Source organism: Ursus americanus, chromosome 4 (genome assembly GCF_024610735.1).
Source record: "Ursus americanus isolate L20-20 chromosome 4, mUrsAme1.1.p, whole genome shotgun sequence".
NCBI classification, from domain to species: Eukaryota; Metazoa; Chordata; class Mammalia; order Carnivora; family Ursidae; genus Ursus; species Ursus americanus.
This window is the reverse complement of record NC_142130.1, coordinates 96,383,053-96,402,898: the sequence shown is the minus strand read 5'-3', so window position 1 is coordinate 96,402,898 and position 19,846 is coordinate 96,383,053. Positions and strand designations below refer to the sequence as shown.

General features: G+C 49.0%; 1 protein-coding gene across 5 annotated transcripts in view; it reads right to left on the bottom strand.

Annotated features, from left to right (window-relative positions):
- PDE9A (phosphodiesterase 9A) overlaps positions 1–19,846 on the bottom strand; it is a 93,099-nt gene that overhangs the window by 39,692 nt on the left and 33,561 nt on the right. For 3 of the 5 annotated variants that reach the window (XM_045774149.2, XM_045774151.2, XM_045774150.2), the window contains exon 4: positions 18,119–18,162. In XM_045774149.2, coding sequence (XP_045630105.2) covers positions 18,119–18,162 — 44 coding nt within the window. Of the gene's footprint in view, positions 1–333; positions 774–8,895; positions 8,931–18,118; positions 18,163–19,846 lie in introns of those variants that run through there. The other 2 variants (XM_045774153.2, XM_087861830.1) reach the window with 2 other exon arrangements.

Below are 19,846 nucleotides of genomic sequence, written 5' to 3'. Positions count from 1 at the left end.
GAGGCCTCAGCGAGCTCGCCATCCGCCTCTTACCCCTGGACTGGCCGACGCTGGGGCACTGGGGGCGCTTGTCCCTGGCTTCTCGGGGGGCGGGCACCGGCGGATGGATGCTGCTGCTGGCGGAGTCTCTCACACAGCCGAGGTTCCTTTAGTTCCAGGGCAATCGCAGAGTTTGGCGGAGGCTGGGTCCAGCTGTTAGGACACCGCCAAATCAGTCCGGCATCGGGCCATGGATGCATCCTCGAGGGGATGGAGCCAAGGGGACTCCTGGGGCTCAGGGGCAGGATGGAGGAGGGGGGCGGCAGGACGGGCACCCTCCCCCGAAGCATTTACCTAGCTGCTTGCCCAAGGGATCGGGGGAGCCCCGCACCTGCCGCTTCCTAGAGGCTGCTGCCGGCTACACCTCGGGCCTCTGCAGACCGTCCAAGGAACCTGCCTCCGCCTCTCCCAGCCCTTCCAGGAATTGTTTACTTGCTTCAGACAAATCCCAAGTCTTCCCCACATGGAAATCTGGTTTAACTGATTGATAGGACAGCCTGACCTATAAATTCTCCTCTAAAGCGTAGTTTACATGATGCACTAACTTGATTGGCGGGCCCGCTGACGGGCATCTCTCCTCATCGGGTGCTGAGCAGCGCGGTAACAGGGACAGCTGTGCTTTTGTCCCCCGCACACCTGAGCTGGTCGGGGCACGTACCCTTCTCCCCCTGAGCAAAATGAATACAGACAGGCCCTAGTCCTTCGCTGGCCCCAAGCCTGCACATGCAGGGCAGGTGGCATGGGGACTTTAGCCCAGGCACCTGACCCTCCTGGGCACGCGTGCATCGCCCGGGGGTTCACGGCAGGCCCACCCTTCTGATGCGTGGGCCCGTGTTGCGCAACACCACGGCTGAGCTCCAGCTGTGGACGGGCGGCCCTGAGCGAGCGGGGTTTCCCCTGCCTCGTCCGGAAGCAGTGGAGTGAGATACTGAGCATCCTTCCAGAAACATGTGCTCGACAGACATTCTCCCCAAGCATTTACAAAACAAACACAGCTCTCACGTCAGAGAGGGGTGTCTTACTTTGCATTAGGGAAAATAATCCACATTACCAGGCGCCAGAGACACCCCCCCCCCCGGCCACATTTATGTATTACGGCTCTTGTCCAGGGCTCTGCCTAGGGGGATGGGGACGGGGACTCCCTGTCTGCTCCCTGCCCCTTCCCTCCTTCTCGGGGTGTCACCACCCTTCTCCAGGGAAGCAGGAGGGGTGGACTCACCTCTGTCCCACTTTTGCTCTCTCAGGCCCTCTAGGCGGTAGAGGACATTCTGGCTCAGGGCACGGTCCCTGGCAATTCAGTGTTTATGGATGTCATAAAACAGACGTGCAGAACGAGGATGTTTCCCTTATAAGCCAGGAGCACAATAAAGTTATATGATTAACAGTGGCCTCACCTTGCTTCTTAAAGGCACAGATGCCCTTTCCAGGACCTGTCTTACCGAAAAATCACTCATGTTTATCAGCAGCCAAAGGGACACTTCCCTCTGACTGTCAGTGACCTTGACTAATGCTCTTGCCTCCTCTTAGCCTTCGGGTGTAACAGAGAAAACAAGGTGGACCAAAGCACCCTAATGACCACATCTGAAATTCTGGAGCGCATCTTTCAGCTGTCTAGCTGGGCGCCGTGCGGGATCATCACGGACTCACGGCACCTCAGAGGCAGGACTAGGGTGCAGTTTTCCCCCTTTCGGTTCTGGAGAAGGGGATTTCCTATTCTGCATAGTTTAATTTGATCCCAGGTGTCTGGATACAATTTCTCCCCCTGCCTTTCCCCTGAGGCTTGTTTTGCAAGACAAATGCCTGTAAGGGGAGTTGCCTCCGGGATGGCTAGCAGTGCAATTTTCCTTTATTGTTTTATAGATTGCAACAACCATAACAATCTTTACCGAGCTCTTACTGTGTTCCAGGCACCGTTCTAAGCGGTTTGTACATACGGGCCATTTAACCCTCCTAGTGACCTGATGTGGCTGTGTGATATCGAGAGAAGGCTGAGTCACGACACGGCCAGACTCATCCTGCCCTCTCTCCCAGTCATGTTCCCACTCAGGGCTGCAAAGACCAGACAGTGTGGCACTTTCCCGTGGGGGAAGGGTCTTCTGCACACATCCCTCCTCCCTCGGTCGATGAGGTGCGGTGTACTTGTGAGGGAGAGGGTGCCCCCGACGGATTTGAATGGGGCACCCAGCAGTGGATTGTACACGTGGGTGGGACTCTGTCCACTATGTGCGTGTGTCCCGGTGATGCAATAAAACTAGTTTCTGGAAGAATTCTGCCAGGATAAACTCTGATCCAACAAACAAATCAATTATGGCATAAAGGACAGGACTTGTGCAAAATCTATTAAAGATGGGGGCTTTTTGCAAACTAAAGGTTTTACTCCATCTCTGGACATTAGCATGTTGCACACGGCTGCAGAGACGGTAGCAAGAGGCACAAAAAATGGCTGGCTGATCATTTGTAATAACCAGAGATGGGGAGCAACATTAATATGCACCGATGGGGGCCTAGTTGGAAAACTGTGGTTCATCCATGAGGCTCTGCTGCTGGAGAAGAAAGGAAGACGAGTTCTATGTGCTGTTGCGGAGTGAGCTTACAATGCGAGGTGGCAAGAACTCGGGCAGAAAGCTGCAGGCTCACTGGGTTGAGGGTTCAGAGGGCAGGGTCTGGGGTTGTCAGAGAGGGTGGAAATGGAAGGGGGGATTCCCAGAGGAGGAAGTTCTGTAAAAACTCTCCTATTCCTCCCCTAATCCGTCTCTCAGTGACGCATGCGGGCCTAGGAGGACGATAGAGCTTAGCAGACACATGGGACAAAGCTTGGAGTCTGAGTCCAGGTAACTTAGAGGGCTTTGACAAACACCTCAGGCTTCCTGTTGAGGCCCCAAAGGGGCCACACTTAGAGATGGACCCTAACAAAGCATAAAACCAGGCCTCCACAAGTTCAGAGTGATCATTCAGTAATTTAACTGCCAGCTAGAACAAAAAAAATCAGTGCTCCTCAGAGGAAGGGAACACAATCCAGAATCTGTGCGATGTAGTATTCATACCTAAGTCTACACTGAAAAAGCGATGCAGAGAAACAGGAAAATGTGACACGCGGTCAAGAAAAAATATCACCCAACAGAAATCCTAGATGACTCAGATGCCGAGATTAGCAGACCACACCTTTTGTGAAGCAATCGTAACTATGTCCAAGGACCTAAAGAAAAGCATGTTAGTAAGGAGTAAACAGGTGGAGGATCAAAGACAGAAATCTATGAATAAGAATCAAAAATTGAAGAATGGAAAAGTATATCTCAAAACATTCATGGATGGGCTTATAGCAGTTTTGAGTAAGCAGAAGAGTCAGGAAAATTGAGGATAGATCAACAGAAGCCATGCAATCTGTGGAACAGAAAGAAAAGAGATTGAAAAAATAACAGAGCCAAGCACTCGAGGGACAATAGCAAACTTCTAACATACATGTGTTAGAATCTCAGAAGGAGCGGTGGGAAGATGCGGTAGCTGGGTGATAGACATTAAGGAGGGCACGTGATGTAATGAGCACTGGGTTTTTATAAGACTGAGGAGGGACGCCAGGGTGGCTCAGTCTGTTAAACATCTGCCTTCAGCTCAGGTCGTGATCCCAGGGTGCTGGGATCGAGTCCAGCATCATGCTCCCTGCTCAGTGGAGAGCCTGCTTCTCCCTCTGCCTGCCACTCTCCTTACTTGTGCTCTCTCTCTGATAAATAAATAAATAGATAGATAGATAAATAAATAAAATCTTCAAAAAAAAAAAAGACTGATGAATCACTGAACTCTACCTCTGAAACTAATAATTCACTTTATGTTAGTTAATTGAATTTAAATTAAAAATATAAAAGCTTATACTAAGCTTAAAATAATATGGAAAAAAAGAAATCTCAGAAAGAAAAGTGAGATAGAATGCATAAAGTGAGATAAATGCATAAAATACATCTAAAGCAATAAAGCTGAAAATTTCCCAAATTTGGTCAAAACAGGAGTTTCTAGACCACAGAAACTCAATAAATACACAGTAGGACAAACATTCAAAAGAATACTAGAGCCACGTACATCGTAATCACACTGCTGCAACCCAAAGACAAAGGAAAAGCACCTTGAAAGCAGCCAGAAAGAAAAAAGAAGGCACGATCTTTGCAGGGGAATAATGATAAAGTAAAGGCTGCTTTCTCATCAGACATGATGAAGGCAGAAAAAAAAAATGATTCAACATCTTTAAACTTCTTTCAAAATACAAAAACAAAACCAAACCACAAATGCAGAATTCTATACCCTGAGAAACCATCTTTCAACACGAAGGCAAAATAAAAACATGTTTGGATAAGCAAAAGCTGAATTAGTCATGAGCAGTTCTGCACTGCAAGAAATGGTAAAAGAAGAAAGAAAGTATTCCGGCTGAAGGGATGTAACAGCAGTTACAAGTTGGAATCTACAGGAGTCCACAAAAGCACCGGGAATGACACATACGCAGGTGACTGTAACCATTTCTCTTTAGGGGAGACCGGCTGGCTCAGCTGGAGGCATATGTGACTCTTGATCTTGGGGTTGTGAGTTTGAGACCTACGTGGAGCACAGAGATCACTTAAATAAATGCTTTTAAAAAAATATCTTTAAATTTCTTTTCATAATTTCTTGAAAAGACAACTGGCTGTTTAAAGCAAAAATGGTAATATTGTATTATGGAGTTTCCGTGTAGATTGGCTGGGTCTGTGCGGTCTGCTCTGGAATGCCACAGACTGGTGTTAATTTATTTCTCACAGCTCTGGAAGCTGCAAGTCCCAGATCAAGGCGCTAGCAGATTGGGTGTTTGGGGAGGGCCAGCTTCCTGGTTCATGGACAGCTGTCTCCTCACTGTGTCCTCAGGTGGCAGAAGGGGCGAGGGCGCTCTCTGGGTTCCCTTTTCTAAGGATGCTAATCCCGCTTATGAGGGTTCTGCACTCATGACCTAATCACCACCCAGAGGCCCCACCTCCTAATACCATCACATTGGGGGTTTCAACATAGGAATTTTGGAGGGATGTCTATAGCATAGATGTACAATATATGGCACATGTTGTGGGGGAGGAAGTATACGGGTGCAGAGTTCTTACTCTTTATGTGAAATAGTACGACATTAATTCTAAATAGACTAAGAAGTTAAGGATGATTTAAAAATAGGCAAAAGATCTGAAAAGACACTTCAAGAAAAGAAAATACACAGATGGCCAATAAACATATGAAAAGATACTCAACATCCTATGTTAGGGAACTGCTAACTCAAGTAACAATGAGAGGCCACCAGACCCCTGTTGGAATGGTGAAAACCGGGGACACTGACAACACCGAGTGCTAGACAGGGGTGTGCAGCCACAGGAGGTCCGGTTCCCTGCTGGTGGGCATTAAGAGGGTGCAGGCACTCTGGAAGACAGTTTGGTGGTCACGAAGGCAAATGTACTCTTACCAGACGATCCAGCAGGTACGCTCCTGGGAGTTTACCCAAAGGACTTGCACACTTATTTCCACAGAAAACCTTCACACAAATATTTATAGCCCCTCTGTTCATAACTGTCAGAACTTTGAGGCAACATGACCATAAATGGATAAATCATAGAGCATCCGTACGATGAAACAGTATTCAGCACCAACAAGAAGCGAGCTCTCGAGCCATGAAAAGACATAGAAGTACCTTATATGCATCTCACCAAGTGAAAGAAGCCAGTCTGAAAAGGCTGCGTGCTATGGACATTCTAGAAAAGGCAGAACTATGGAGATAGTAAGATCAGCGGTTGCCAAGAGTTCGAGGGGAGGGATGAAGGAACAAGGGGAGCACAGGGGATTTTTTTTTTTTTTAAGATTTTATTTATTTATGTGACAGAGAGACAGCCAGTGAGAGAGGGAACACAAGCAGGGGAGTGGGAGAGGAAGAAGCAGGCTCCCAGCGGAGGAGCCCGATGTGGGACTCGATCCCGGAACGCCGGGATCACGCCCTGAGCCGAAGGCGGACGCTTAACGACTGCGCCACCCAGGCGCCCCGAGCACAGGGGATTTTTAAGGCAGAAGAATGACATGGTACGGTAATGGCAGCACATGTCATGCGCCATCAAAACCATGCCATGTACAGCACCAAGAGTGAACCCCGATGGAAACTTTGGACTTTGGCTGCTAATGACATGTCACTGTTGGCTCCTTGGCTGTAACAGATGTATAATTCTAAGGCAGGGTGTCGGTGCTGGGAGAGGCTAAGTGAGTGGGTAGGGAGGGAATACGTGGGAACTCTCTGTACCTTTCACTCAGTTTTGCTGTGAATCTAAAATTGCTCTAAAAAATAAAGTCTAGGGGTGCCTGGAAGGCTCAGTCGGTGAAGCGTCTGCCTTTGGCTCAAGTCATGATCTCAGGGTCCTGGGATCAAGTCCCGTGTCAGGATCCCTGCTCAGTGGGAGAGCCAGCTTCTCCTTCTGCCTGCTCCTCTGCTCGTGCTCTCTCTCTCTCTCAAATCAATCAATAAAATCTTTAAAAAATAAAAAATAAGTAAATAAAGTATAATGGAAAAAGCTAAGGGTGTATAGTGTAATACTTAGAACAATCAACTTAATATAATGTTAAAAAGGATAGTATTGGCTACAGAGCCAATAGAAGGAATGAAATGGGATGCAACGACCAGTCCAGCTAACCCAAGAGCAGGCAGAAGAGCAGGGACAGGAAACGACGCCCAAGATCAGTATAAGACGAATGACAACATGATAAACCTAACTTTGGCCATGTCAACCAGTACGTTACATATAGATGGACAGAGGAAGAAATAATACCAAAATCACATACAATCCTTCAGAAAATGGAGAGAAGAAAGCAAACCTCTCAACATGTCTTATAAGGCCCCCATCACCTCAGCACACAAGCATACCAAAGACATTACAAGAGAAAGGTTACAAACCAATATCCCACTTGAACATTGACAGAAAAATTCTTAAAAATTCCCAATATGATTAGGAAACCAAATTTAGCAATATATGAAAGAGAATACATCTTACATCAGGGTAGAGGTCCTGTGTACCCTTTTGAAAACTCATTCCTAAGTATTTTTCTAGGAATACAAGTGGGGTTATCTTGGAAAATCAAAGCTGTTGTAACATTTAGATATCAGTCAACATAACTCACCGTTGGAACAGAATAAAGGAGAAAAATCATATGATCATCCCTGTAGCTGAAGAAAGAGCATGTGACCAAATCCAACAGCCGTTTATGATAAAACCACTAGAAACCCAGGAATAAAAGAGATTGGGTCAACCCATCTCAACAGATGCAGAAAAACACCTGGTGCAATTCAACAAAGAATTTTGTCAAAGAACATTTGCAAAAAAGATGTTGGGCAAGCTAGGGGAAGAAGACTCCCTCGACCTGATAAGGGGCACGTACAACCCATCTGTGGCTCACGTCACATGGGCAGCAAGAGAGAACACATCTTCCTGAGCCTGGGATGAGGTCAGGTGCCTGCTCTCACTTTACTTAACGGTATTGGGGTTTCAACCAGGGCTACAAGACAAGCGAAAGAGAGAAAAACCAAAGAGACTGGAATGCTAGAAGTAGAAGTGTCTTTATTATCAGAAGATACTACTGTCTCTCCGGGAAATTCTAGGAATCTAGAAAATAACTGCCCGAACTAACAAACGAATTAAGCAATGTCAGAAAAGACTATCAGTAAACAAAAATCTGCTGTATTTTTACAAACTAGCAGCAGACAAATGGAGAATTAAATTCAGATCCCCTTGACGATAACACCAGAAAACAGAAAATGCCAAGGAATAAATTTAACAAAAGATATGCAGGACCTTTATCTTGAAAGCTGTAAAACCTTACTGAGAGAAGTTAAGGAAGACCTGAGTAAGGGAAGGGCTGTATCACCTTCATGCGCTGGGAGGCTCAATGTAGTTAAGATGTTAGTGTTCCCAGGGGCGCCTGCGTGGCTCAGTCGTTAAGTGTCTGCCTTTGGCTCAGGGCGTGATCCTGGGGTCCTGGGATCGAGCCCCTCATCGGGCTTTTTAGAGAGAAATGGACATGTTGATTCTGAGTTCTGGTATTTATAGGGAAAAGAAAAAGACCCGTAGAGTGAAAACAACTGGAGAGGAGGCACAAATATGAAAAACTTCCTGATTCTAAGCCCTGGCAATTAAGCCAGTGTATTACCGGTGTCTAGACAGGCACACAGGTCGATGAAACAGAACAGAAACACCACAAGGAGGCCCACACGTAGACAAATAGTTTTCAAGAAAGGCATCTACATGGTTCGATAGAACAAGGGAAGTCTTTTTAACAAGTGCTGTTCTAACAACCAGATACATGTATAGAAAAAATGATGGTCAACCCCTATCTCACACCACACACAAATTAATTTAAATTGGACTGTAGACTAAAATATAATAGCTATAACTCTAAATCTTCTGAAAATGTATCTTATCGTTCTACCTGGCGTAGGTAAAGAGAAGACACAGAAAATACAATACATAAAAGAATAACTTGTTAATTTAGACTTTATTAAGTTAAGAACTTCTGCTCATCAAATGCCCTCATTAAGAAAATGAACAAGTTAAGCCACGAAATGGAAAAAAGTATTTGCTATACATCTGTCTGGCAGATGAATTATATCCAGAATGTATGGAATTTCCTACAACCGGTGATAAAACACACACACACACAAGCCCATTTACAAAATAAGCAAAACACATACAACAGACACTTCACACATTAAGATATTCAGATTCCAATAAGCACATAAAAACATCAACAATCATTACATCATCTGAGAAATAGAAATTAAGACCATAAGGAAATATAGATAAAATAAGACCCTAAGGCAAGACCTACCTACTTGATGTCCCAAATTTAAAAACCTGGGAGCGTCAGGTGGGGCCGTGTGTGCAGCACCCGGTCACTCCCACACGGCCGGGAGGAGGGGAAAGCGGCACAGCCACTCGGGAAAACAGCCGGGCAGATTCTTACAGTCAAGCATGCATTTATCATACGGACCAGTGACATCACTCCTGGGTTATGACCCAAGATAACCGACAGATCCGGCCATGGGAAGATCCGTACGATGTTTACAGCGGCTTACGCTGGAGACGACCCAAGGTCGCTCAACAGGGCGGGCAGTGAGCCAGCAACGGAGCGCTCGTAAGAGGGAATTCTCAGCGACACAGACGTGAACAAGTGACCTGCCTGTGTCTTAAATGCATGCTGCTGACGGAATCCGGACACGGGACGACTGTGCTCGCGGGAAGACCCAGGACAGGGCGAGGGGGTCCCTGCTTGTGCAAGTCAGAGCAGTGGCTTCTTAGGGCCTGTGTGGACGGACTTGGAAGGAGGGCCGGGGGATTTTTCAGGGTGACAAGACACTCTTCAACTCCATGGGGTGGTGGTTACATGCATGGGAGCTTTCATCAAACTGTGGGCTTCGGGTCTGCGCAGGTCCCCGCGGCCACGTGGGTCGTGGGTGTGTGTGGCTCCGTCAGGCCCTCCCAGGTGCCCAGAGGCAGACGGCAGCCCAAGCGGCTGCCCCCCGAGGTCCTCGCTGTGATGTTCAGGTGCCATCATTTCCGTGTCATCAAATTCTGTGGTCAGGACACAGAGTCCCAAGGCCTCAGACAGCTGTGTGCCCGCCACGCGTCTGCTGGGTGCTGTGGCCCCCGTTGGCGGGACCACCCCGAAGGGAGCGGGACGCGCGATCCCGTAAAGACAAGAGGGCGGGAATGGGGTAAGCCCCTCGGGGGCAGCCCAGGAGAAGGGTTCGTTCTAACGGCCACACTGCATCCCTTCTGTTTCAAACATCATGCAAGTCAGGGTGACTGAGGCGGCTGTGAAGTCTTCGCAGTGAAGCCGCGCTGAGACTAGAAACGATTACCACGGAGCGTTGTTATCTCTCAGGAGCAACGCCTTTGTGCTCGCGTTCTAAGCGCGCACTTGCCTGGCAAGTGACAACAGCCAGCACCCCGTGTGGTTTTAGACCTTCGGGGCGTTCCTGTCCTGTTAGCTGTCAGCCGTGCCAGGGAAGTGCGACACCAGCCACTCAAAGCCGCGCTCTGGGTCATTACTAGTGACAGCTACGGTTTACCAAGGGACAGGCGCTGGGCTAAGCATTTTGCGCAAATTGCGTCATTTGTCTTTGTAAGAACCTGCGGGCTATGTTTTCCACTTCCCGGTTCTGCAGGGAAACTGAAGTGCGGTGTGGTGGGAAGCTGTCCCAAGGCCATGTCACCCAACTGACAAGTGACCGGGGGCAGCTCTCCCACAGACAGGGAGCTGCGTGCAGCAGTGACCCTGGGAAACCCTGGAGCGTGTGCCGGACTGAGGGGAGAAGGGAAGAGAGCCTGCAGAGGGTGGGTCATTGCGGGGCTGTCGCAGTGGGGCGGGGGGGGGGCATCTGCAGCTCATCGCGGGGGGCCCCTGAGCAACCCTGTCATGTTGGTGACCTCAGAGACCTGCCCAGCACCCACAAGGACACCGTGCATTTGTCTCTTGCCTCCCTCTCTCTTGGGGGGACTATTCCTGGGAGGTGAGCCCTCGACACCTCTGGTGGCCTGGCGCCGGGGAGGTCGGCAGGCAGTGGGGGAGGAGGAGCTTGGTGGCACCAGCAGCCTCTGATCTGCGCTGCTGAGCATGGGCCGGACTTTGAAAAATTTTTAATATTTTATTTGACCCAGTAGATCTCAAAATACTTCATTTCAACATGTATCACACGAAAACGTGTGCATCCACGGTCACTGCGGCATCGCTCACAGCGGCCCAGAGGGGAAGCAACCCAAATGCCGTCAGCGGGTGTGTGCTCACAGAGAGCACGGCTCGGCCATGGGCAGGAACGGGGCGCTGACACAGGCCGCTACCCCAGCAGCCCCGTAAACGCTGTGCTCTCGGGGGAAGAGGCCAGACGTGCAAGGCCATGTCGTCCATCACAGGAGACATCCAGACGGGCATCTCCATAGCAACAGTGGTTGCCAGGGACCAGGGCGTGAAGGCAAGGGGAGTGCATGCCAACAACAGGTACGGGATTTCTGGGGGTGACGGAAATGCTCTGGAGTTAGAGGGTGGTGGTTTTTGCACAATACGGTGACTGTTACTAAAAACCACGGAACCGTCGCCTTAAAATGGCGCATTTTATGTTTGTGACTTACATGTCACCAAGAAGACATGACATCAATCTGAAACTGATAAGCGTAGTATTTCATATTCTTTCACGTATGCCGAGTCTTCACCATCCGGCGTGTATTTCACGGTGAGAACGCCTGTGTGTGGACTGTAATGGCCTTCTCTACCCCCGGTCCCCCCCGGTGGCACAGCTCACTGCACGGAAGCCCCTTCACCTGCAGCGTTCCGTGGTGTTGAGACTGTACCAAAGCACAGGTCAGCCAGGGCGAGTCCTGGGCATGAACCGTGACTCCTGTTTCATAAACTGTGGGGAGCCAGTCTGGGGGGCTCGGTTTCTCTAAGAGACCCGAGCAGACAAGCACACGTGGCCAGATCCACTTCTGGCCTGGCCTCCCCGAGTCTCGAGATATAAGGACCAGCACTAAAGCTGTGGGAACAGGACAGGCAGGTGCGCCGTGGATGGGGCTGCTGTGGCCCACTGGAATTCTGGGCAGCGTTCAAGGTGCAGCCAAGCACCCCATCACTCCTGTTCAGCCACCTGTCACCTCTGCTCCGGGATGGCTCCTGATGTGTCTTTCTGGCTCACTTTCATTTTCTGTCCTTCAAGGACAATGAAGCTGTTGGAAGCAGGAAGGCCTAGAGTCACCCATGATCTCTGCCCAGGGAGACAGAAACGAGAGCCTCCACGGGGCCTCCCAGTGAAAGGACCACGAGGTGAGGCAGCCTTGGGTCAAAAGAGAAATGATCTGTGACACAGAAGAGCGCCCAGCAGAGCTTCATACCCCGTGCCGCGCTCAGGGAGGCTTAGCCCAGGTGAGGCCCGGCTTCGGCTCCAAGGACCCTCCTTCCCTCCTTCCCCTCCAGCTCAGATCATGCTGGTTAACGGAGGCTGAAGCCGTTCTCCATGTTCTCCTCCACCGGCTCCTGTGGGCAGGGGACACGTGGGCGGGCACATGGTAACTGGCTGGACACCAAAACAATGTATCTGATAATTTGGAAAAATGCCGTTTGAGTTTGAGCCGCTCAGATCCAGTGAAACTGCAGGGTGGTTCAAGGCTGTTCAAAAGACTCAGCACCCTTGTTCTGAGAAGCGTAAGATCCATCCTGTGGTCTTCGCGGTTGCTGTTAACTTTATTTCATCCATAAAAGAGGAAACCGGTCTATCTATGTGGTTGTCTCCCATGCTGAGGCGAAGAGAGTATTTCTCTAACAAGGTGTTTGGTAAACAGAGAAGCTCCCTGTTTATGGGGACGTTACGATTCCTGTTCCTCGATCCTTCTCTGCTGTGGGTGTTCCTTGATCTCGAGCACATCCCTGCACCTGCCATGGGTGTGAGGCCTGGGCCAGGACCTCGACCCTTCTTTTCTATGAAAAGTCATGTTTTCCACAATACTCCTTACTTTCTTGTTTCTGAATACTGAAGTCACAGAACAGCAGGACCCTGGGGCATTTCTGCATTGAACGGCTCTGCTAGGACAAGTTAGGAGCAGTTATTGAAACGTGGGGTCAGTGGGAAGGACGGGGACCCTAGGACAGGCCAGGGCCAGGGACCTCAGTAGCTGCATGGAAGTCTGGACCCCAGGCTCCAACTTCCTTTCTTGAGCTGCTTTTTCCTGCCATTGTGAGTGTGGCCTCTTGATTCATGGACCGTGGGGGCTACTTTCAGCCACGCTCAGGGCTTGGGAAGCAAGGCTGGGCTGGGCGCTGATGCATGGGTGATGGAGGGGCATTTCCCTGCAGAGAGCCAAAAGCTAACATTTGTAGAAAAAGTTCCAGAGGGAAAGAGAGAACTCTATTTCCTTACTTGTCTCAGGAAGCCTTGGGCCATGGGGGTCTGTCCCTAAAAGAAAAACCTGGAATGCCAGTGCTTCTGAAGAGAAAGGGTCCTCATACACCAGACCCAGGGCAAGGCGGGGTTAGCCCGACCGTCAGTGTGCACAGAGTGAGGGTGACCTGCCCCATGCAGCGGTGGTCACGATGCCAGGGGATGCACACCTTTGGAGGAAATCCACTTCTTATGGCTGCAGAGAACGTATGTCTTCATCCCAGCTCCTACGGAGGCCGAGTTCCCCAGACAGCCAGGTGCACTCACACTGGTTCTCTCCCTTAAGGAACGCAAACCCACCTCCACTAGTCCAAGTTGGGCCCCAAAGTTACACAGAAATCCCCTCCTCCAGTGACCACCTTGTAAATATCTGTGCACAGCTGCCCCATCCCCCAGTCTTCCTTCCTGAAGCTCATTCCTGTCTGGTCGGCCCCACACTCAGTCTGCTTTTGCTTCTTTGTTCCTCAAAGGCTTCATGATTCTGGCCCCTGTGTCCTGGATGGTGACAGGAGGCCAGTGTCCTTCTTCAGATGGAATCCTGTGCCGGAGCTCTGGGTCTCAGGTCTCTGTCCTGGGTCCCTCCTGCGAGCCCCTCCCTATCCAGGGAGCTCACGAGCCCTGGCTGCAAACACGGCCACCATCATCACCATCATCAGTCCCATGGCACATCACAGTGGAGAGGGAGCTGCAGGCTCGTCCAGACACATCTTCTCAGCACTGGTGCCCACAGCCACACTGCACCAATATGTCCCAAAGTGAGCTCCCTTCTCCCAGAAGCCACCACACCCTCAGCCTGTTCCCTTGTGGGAGGTGCTTTTCCTTCTCAGTGACCCTGGAGGCTTCTCCAACTCCCCTTTCTTTCATATCCCATGTCTGCTCAGTCAGAAAATAAGCTGGGGTCTTCCCCAGAACACGCCAGAGTCTGACCACTCCTCATCACCCCCCTGGCCCCCATGCTCTCCTCTGCCAATGGAATTAGAGTAGTAGCCTCCTGATGGGCCTTCAAGGTCCCACATGATGAGCCCCTGACATCCCCCAAGCTCATCTCCAGGAGTTCGAGGGAGACCCCAGAAGCATCACACCTTTAGCAATAGGACTGAGCTATCCCTGGAGTAAGGGTCCTCGGTAACTGTCCTAGCAAAGCCTAAAAACGGGTCTCAAAGACATGAAACTGATTTGTAAATAACTTAACTGCCTGCCAGGACAGAACCCACACTCTTTAATGGGAGAAAACAAAATCCAGATGATGAACAGTATGCAAAAAATGCACACATGGATCTATCAAAGAAATGTAGAAGAAATATGATTGACTGTTGAAAGCAACAAATGATTCACAGTAGATGATGGGGCTTAAAACATATGTAGCACAGAAGTAAAATCTATGACATAGAGCACTGGGTGGGGAGAAACGCCAGCACTCTGCTCTAAGACCCCACATCATCGAGGGGTGGCGTAATATAATTTGTGATATGTCAGTGATACAGTTTGCGAAACCCAGAGCAGCCAAGAAAAAATAAAATGAAGGACAGCTCAGAGACTGAGAGTGGAGAAAAAAATGCTCAATATCCAAAAGATACAGGAAAAGAGAGAAAAAGTTAAAAAAAAGAATGAAATAAACAAAATGAGTAGTATATTTAACCCAACTGTATCTATGATTATGTTTCTTATACATGGTTTACCAGCTCCAATTGAAAGGCTGAAATTGCCAAAATTGATAAATGCTGCCAATAAGAAACATGCTTCAAATAACAGAGACACAGTTACATTCAAAGTAAAAGGATGGAAAGAGTATAACATGTGAGCACCAAGCCTAAGAAAGCCTGGGTAGCTGTATTAACAGGAGATAAGGAGATATTCAAACAAAGAATAACCAAGGATAAAGGCCACATTTTTCCTAAGGATAAAGGGACTGACCCATTAAGGAGATACAACAATCCTAAGTAAGTATGCACCCAATAACAGGAATAGAAAATGCACAAAGCACAAGCTGACAAAAAGAAACAGAAGAACCAAAAGACATCCAGATCCAGAAGGAAGAAGCAATTCTCTATTTGCAGATGTAGAAAATCATAGGAAATCTACAAAAAGGCACTAGATCTGCTGCTAAAGTGAATTTAGTTAAGTCAATACACAAAGCCAATTACATTTTTATAAACTAAAGACTGCTGGGAATTGACCTAAAAATCCATTGACAATAGCATTACAAATATTAAACACTTAATGATGAATTTATCAACATCTGTTCAAGAACTTTACCTTAACAACTATAATATATTGAGAGATATTAAGAGAAACCTAAATAAATCGAGAGATACCACACTCATTAATCAGAAGACTCAACACTATAGATAGTAATTCTTTTTGAAGCGTTTCTACGTACTCAGTACAATTTCAAAGTCCCAGCAGACTTTTTTTTTTTTTTGGTAGCAATTGATGGATGGATTCTAAAATTTATTTGAAAATAAAAGGAACCTGCAATAAGTAAAACATTTTTGAAAGAGAAGAAAGAAATCAGAGGACTTGCGTTTGCTGGTTTCATGACTTACGGTGAATGTACAGTAACCAAGATAGCGTGGCAGGGGTTGGAGCACAGACGTGTAGTCAGTTGATGAAATAGGACGGCGAGTCCAGGGAAAGACTAATCCATACGTGGTCGACTGAGTTTTGACGAGGATGTCATGATAATTCACTGGGGGAAAGAACTACCTTTTCGACAAATGTTCTGGAGCAAGTGGATATCCACACAGAGAGAATGAACGTCAGTCCTTTTCTCCCGCACTTGAAGGTGAGCTGGACTGAGCAATGCCTTCCAAAGAATAGAGTAAGGAAGGGGAAAAACAGTAACTTCACAGTGGAGAGGCCAGTGAGTCAAGAGGATATCCTGGACCCCCTCCTTCTTTCCCCAAATCCATACCCCTGGGCTGAGCATGAGGAAAACATCAGACAAACCCAGGCTGGGAGACATTCTACAGATGCTCTGAGGCCAAACATGGGGGGTCTGGGTGCCTGCGAGACCAGGGCTAACCGGGAAAACCCATCGATGAGTGCATGACGGCTGGACCATGGCTCAGATGCTGGAGCGGAAAAAGACACCAGGACAAAAACTGGTGAAATCCGAATAAAGTATGGGGTTTAGTTAATAACGATGTTAAAAAAAAAATCACATTTATTACCAAGTCATGGGCTCAAGTACCTTTTACGTTAAAAGGAATTTTCTTCCTAGAAAAAGTTAGAACTCCTACTTTATTCTAACATCTACCATGAAGGGGATTGAATGAAGAGTTTTCAAAGAGGTACTCAAGCATCAAAGAATATTTAAAGCAACCAGTGCCCACATGGAAACACCGTCACTTTCAAGATGAGAAAAGGCCCAGACGCCTCGGTGCCTCATTCCCACCTCCCAGCACCTGACAGGTGGCTTCGGAATTCTGTTCCATAGCCTTCATTCTTATAAAAAAATCAAAATTAAATTAACTTCTTTATAATATAAATAACTTTATAATATAAATATAGTATAATTTATAAATATAATAATTTATATATAATTTTATGTTATTATATATAATATATATAAATTTATAAATTATAAATATTATAAATATTTATAATTTATAATATAATATAAATAACTAACTTTTAAATTAATTTAAAAAGGAAAATAAACCTCAACATCTGGTTTAGGCCATACACAAAAGTCAACTTGAAACAGATCACAGACCTAAACGTACAAGCTAAAAAACCAAAACTTTTAGAAGAAAGCATGGCAGCGGACCCCACAGGTAGGGGATGAGCTAGGATTGCTTAGCTAGGGCACCCAGTGCAAAACTGTGAAAGAACAAAATGGATCATCGGGGCCTAAATCAGAATTTAACACTTCTTCTCACTGAAAAGCTCTAGTAGGAAGATGAAACAGTGAGTCAGGCGGGGAGAAAATATTCACAAGACCCGTGTGACTAACGGGGTGTGGCCGATGGATCAGGAGCGCTCACTACTCCACAGTAAGGGAAGCAAGTCTCGACGACTGCGACAGATCACGGAAGAAGATTTATGACCGGTTAGTAAAGGCTTTCCTCATCGTTAGTCACTAGGGAAACACCAGTTCAGACCCAGTACAGTCTCACCACACGCCCCTTAGAACGGTTCGCATTACAGGGTGGACAGTTCCAAGTGCAGACGGGGAGCACACACCGTGGGCGGGACTGCAGAATGGTGCTGCCGCTTTGGAAAAAACAGATTGGCGGTTTTTGCTTTTTTTTTTAAGGGAAACAAATACAATCCCGTTCAATCCAAGAGAACTGAGAATATGTGCCCCCACAGAGGCATGTCCTGGAACGCTTATAGCAGCCTTATTCATAGAGGCCGCAGACTGGAAATCACCCGGGAGTCCTTTAACAGGTGGGTGGGTAGTCACACTGTGGTCCGGCCTCACCGCGGGACGCTTCCTGGCAACAAAAAGGAATGAGGTACTGGGACGCCCAGCACACAGACAAGTGTCCGACGTCCGGCTGGGTCAGAAAGGAGTACGCGCGCTGCGTGACTCGCACAGCCCTCTGGGACACAGAAATCTGCAGTGTCAGAAGGCGGGTCAGCTGCTGACAGAGAGCAGGGGTCGAGGGAGGGCGTCCCCCGGGAAGGGGCACAGAAGATACACGTCCTGTGTCTTGAGAATGGTCAACAGTCACGAGGGGGATACATGTTTCAAAGCTCATCAAAATCTACACTGAAATGGGACCATTTTATGATGCATGAATCATACAAAAATAAGAGAGATACAAGATCCAAAAGGAAATGGGTTTTACCGAAACAACACCACTGAGTACGGGAAGCATCCTGGGGGCTGCAGATGGCTCACCCTTGCGGCTCACGGTCTGAGCGAGCAGGACAGGCCCAGCGTCCAGGGTGACGCGCGTGGAACGTCACCCAGTGTCTGCTGAGCCGGTAGGGACCGCAGGGGAGGGAGGCCCCCGGGGGGACTGCCGAGGGTGGAGTCTAAGATAGGGCTTTGGATTCTGTAACAGTGCAGGGTTTGAGACTCAAATGCTTACCTAATATATATTCAATCACAGGGGCAGCCTGGAGCCTTCTTTTTTTCTTTTAATTTTAAAAATGATAGCAGGGCCTTACCGGACAGTTGCTTGACGGCCACGGGTCTCACTTTGTAGGGAGTGCTGCAAGAGAGAAGACAGTTCTGCCGTGAGATGCCGTCAAGGTGTTCTCGGCGCGTCTGCTATGAGAGATAAGCCGCTCGGGATAAATTAGAATTCAGTGGATTAGGGTTTTTCTCCCCCTCCCCCCCGAAATTAGTTTTTTTTTTTGGCTGTTCTGAGCTCCCTCATTCGGAAGAATTCCAAATACTTTAAATACATCATTGAAATGAGGAACTTCCTCTGTGATGTTCACATTTGGTGAACTGAGCACATTTTGTGATCAGTACCACTGCTGCTCGGGTGCGGGAGGCCACTGGGAGCGGCAAAGGCCACCAGAGCTGCCCGAGTCCCCCCGAAGCCCGGCTGAGGCGGGAGGCTGTCTGTCCCTCTCTGTCCCTTGCCCGGCTCGAGCTCATGGCGACCGCGTCTCGCAGGTGCACGAGAGAAGATGGGGCCGGTTCCTCGGCTGGACATGCACTAGCCCCTTGGTGATGCCATCCCAGTCATCCCGAGGCCCAGAGGGATGGGACAGTGTTTGCCCCGACACACGGGGACCTACGGCAGAGGGGGAGGGAGAGACAACCGGGCCACGGAAGAGAGGTCAAGAAGCAGGAAAATGCAACAGCGGCTAACAGTTTTTAAGAAAGGCTCCTCCAGAGAGATGCCGTTTTTTAGCCAGTAGTTGAGCAGAATTTCAACACCTGCTAGCAAGCGGGCTGCCGGGGCCCAGGGAGACAGACGGCACAGGTCGCCGGCGGGAGCGCGCACCTCCGCGGTCCTGGCGGGACTGGTTAATGGGAGGGTCTGCAGTCCTCTGACTCAGCCCATGAATTTGGGAACAAGGGTATCAGATGAAACGGTGGCCCGTGGGGACACCTTCACAGGCCATTTGTCCATGTCATCTGTTTGTCCATTTGTTCGTTCAATCAGTTTGTCACAAGTGCTCTCTGGGATCAGGTACGGGTGACAGAGCCGTGAACAGGACAAAATGCTCCTGTCCTCAGGGATCCGACAGTCCGTGTGCAACTACGCCCTGAAAGGACGGGCATCACCGCACTGTTTGAAAGGCGAAGGGCCGCAGTCAGCAGGGACGGGGGTCTATTCACTGTGCCGTGGGGTGTCAGTCAGTGGCCAAAGAGGGGGGTAAGTGTGCAAGTGCTGACCTGAGGGAACGGTGGGCGGACCGAGCACGTCACGGACTAACAGAGGAGGAGCACAGAAAATCTGGAGGGGCGTCTACACACCCGACTGGGAACCGCGGTTGATGGGGTTACCTGGGCTTAACAGTTAACAGGCCCCGTGGAAAACTCTGACAACCAAAACCACGACTGAAGTCTGCACTAAAAACCGGATGGCGCAGTTGTCCTGGATGATGGACGGGCGGCTCCACGAGGGCTCCTTCCGGGGCAGGGCGTCGAGAAGCGGGTCCTCACCTTCACCCCGCCGCTGGGAGGATCTGCTCTCGCGCAGGGTAGGCCCTGCTTCCGAAGGTCTTCTGGAACGAGGGGTTCATCTCCCTAGAGACTGTGTCATGATGGTATCTGGGTTTGGCCGATCGGGTAACACCTTGTTTCAAATCCGTGTGGGTTTGGGGGGCAGCCCACGCGGAGTGCAGGTGGCACATGGCGGCATCACCCTGCACGGGCTGGAGCAGGGCCTGGTGAGGAGGGCCCTCGGCGAGCGGCAATGCTCACGGCCTCAAGAG